Genomic DNA, 2,654 nt, shown 5'->3' on the forward strand with positions numbered 1-2,654 from the left:
GCATCATATCAATTTAGTTTTTACTTTCTTTGTTTTTAAAGCCAAAATGCATCCAAGCGTCTGACTTGAAATGTGATGGAACCGCGGGGCAAATTTTCATAGTGTCCTCCATGTTTTGTTTATGAATGAAATGCTTGTGACACAAAGCAGCGGGCGTCAACACATCCGCAGCAACATCCACTGGACTGGAAGTTGTGTTCCATTTGTTTTTGGCTGATGTGCGCCAAACATTTGTGTATTTTATTTAATCCTTTTTTTAAGTTACAAATCCATACTTGGCGTCAAGAATCAATGCAGTAGAGCACAAAAATAAGAATCGCGATGCCTCGTCATGACGATTATTTTGCACACTCCTAGTAGCTATGCCGTAGGAGGTTGGATGTGTTACTTTGGGTAGTCCGTTTTCAGGCTAACTTTGCATTTCTTATTGTTTTGCTCAGCATCTCTGGTGTAATTTTGGTGCCACTGAACTGAGCGTGCAGTGAGAATGATGTGAATCGTTTAAACTCGCACACCTGATGTTATTAGTTTAATGCTGTGTTAGATGCTTCTTCCTTGGCTCAACCTGCATTCTCTTTGTTTCCATTTCTGACTGGATCGGTGGAGTCATGTGATTACACGAATGCTGCAGTGTCTGAAAGGGGAAAGAAATACCAGCCACCAGCAAAACAGGCAAAATTACGTTTATTTCTTTTACTGACATGGGAAAATTGTCGCTGGTTTTCCTAGTTTGTGACGGTAATGGTAAAATTGTAGTATATTGCCCTGACCTAGTCATCAGTATAATTATGGAGTCTGCTGCCACCCTCTGGTTTTAAGAGGGAACTGCTTTTTCCACCAAATAATGTAAAAGAATCTTAAAGTATTCCTGTGTCGGGATTATGATCTGGATTAACTCCAAAATGTAATGGATTGTTCCTTGGCATGAGATGCATCTCTGGTAAAAATAAAAATAAAAATCCTTTCACAGCTTTTCTAGTAATCCTGCTGACAAACTGCTGATACGACTAAAAACATAATCTCCTTGATGGAGGGAATAAAAGATTCCCAGAAAAGTAGAATCTTCTTTAAGTGATTAGAGGTTATGAAAATAAGGATCCTCTGGGGAGCTTTTTCCACACAATCCACATGGAGGTCAAAGGTCAGCCTGTCATCACTCGCTGGCCCCAGATACTTGTAGTGATTAGTAAATCAAATTTCTGTTTGCAGATTAGTGTAACTCCTCCTGAAGTCTGTGACCATCTCCCTAAGTTTCTGTTCTGTGTTGCAGCATCGGTGTCGGTACCAAGAAAAACACCTGAGTTACTACGGCAACCATTCACCCTGATCTGTTGCTGCTCAGGGAGCCTGGAGCATCAAAGGGAGGCCGGCAGCCAGGACCATGGTGGGAACTGTTGGAATCTGTTCGCCCCGGATGAGAAACCAGTAGCTCCGGGTTGGGTGCCGCCGGCTGTGGGCTGCTACTCTCACATGTGTCGCTTTGTCAGACAAAAGGCTTCCCACTGTTGCACGGCCACATGTGAGTTCACGTGGTTCGGTTTCTGCCAGATGCAGCCGACGAAGAACTACTGCAGGAAGGGACGGCGCCCGAGCAGGAGGCGGGGGCTAATGTCTTCCGTTAAGGGGGTGTCCCATCTGTCCAGGCGGGACAAAAGACGCTCCTATTATAGGATACAGTTCTGGCTGTGGAGGAAGAGGAGCGAGAGGTGCGGTTTTTGGATATTCCGTCGGAGTCGAAGGCGCGGCTCCGGGGGCCGTGCCAGCTCGGGCCCTCAGCTTAATTTGGAGTTGCAGGAAAGTCAAGTCCTCAAGTGCCCCTTAAAGAACAAAAAAAACTCAAAGGTAAGAACCCCAGCTCCGGTGTCGCCGCTCCAACATGATGCTGGAGGTTCTGGAGGGGCCTCTAGGGGTCGGAATTGTCTGCCGCCAGGGGGCCCGTCAGGCAGTGTCTCAGTGATTCGCTGTGGGTCGGATCTGTCTTCAGGGACCATCAGCGAGACAACCTCACCGACGTCAGCATCGCTCTCCCAGAGCAGTGAAGGCTCTCTGGAGCCTGAATGCATCTCCCACACTCTACCCCCCCTGCAGGAGGCAGAGAGTACTGCAGCTGCAGGGATTGAACCCGTTAGGTTACAGGCAGCGCAGACGGATGCTCCTTTAGAAGAGCACAGTCCTGTCCTTCAACACACCCCGACGGAAACGCCAACCTCCTGTCTGAATAATGCTGACATTAACAGTCTACCTAGAGAGATCCAAGGTGAGTCCGACGTTCCCTTCATGTGGTTTTATTAGGTTTCCACAGAGATTCACGGCATTCCAGCTAAAATACAAGTAAATTAATCTGCAATCTCTTTTTATAGCAGATATGCTGGTAAATATTTACATATTAATGCAGCTAGAGCTGGACACTGAACATTTAAAACACGGCTGCAAGATATTAGGAAATCATGCATTGATGGAGTTGCTTTTAAATACTGTTGAAAAGGCAGCCTTTATCCTCATGTGCTCATTTCAATGCATTAAATGCGTCTCATGACCTGTGGCATCTGTTTTTTTTTGGCGGAGGCTGATTATCCTTGCATAAAATGGCCTAACAGCTCTGCTTTTTACTCTGGGTTAGGGTTTATATTATAGGGGATATATTATTTGTTGAC

General features: G+C 45.9%; 1 protein-coding gene across 1 annotated transcript in view; it reads left to right on the forward strand.

Annotated features, from left to right (window-relative positions):
• Positions 1 to 2,654, forward strand: part of senp5 (SUMO1/sentrin specific peptidase 5) — a 14,791-nt gene that overhangs the window by 3,555 nt on the left and 8,582 nt on the right. The window contains exon 2 of the mRNA XM_015371372.1: positions 1,271 to 2,257. Coding sequence (XP_015226858.1) covers positions 1,471 to 2,257 — 787 coding nt within the window. The 5' untranslated portion in view covers positions 1,271 to 1,470. The remainder of the gene's footprint in view (positions 1 to 1,270; positions 2,258 to 2,654) is intronic.

Source organism: Cyprinodon variegatus, unplaced genomic scaffold, assembly GCF_000732505.1.
Source record: "Cyprinodon variegatus isolate N-32 unplaced genomic scaffold, C_variegatus-1.0 Scaffold57, whole genome shotgun sequence".
Lineage (NCBI taxonomy): Eukaryota > Metazoa > Chordata > Actinopteri > Cyprinodontiformes > Cyprinodontidae > Cyprinodon > Cyprinodon variegatus.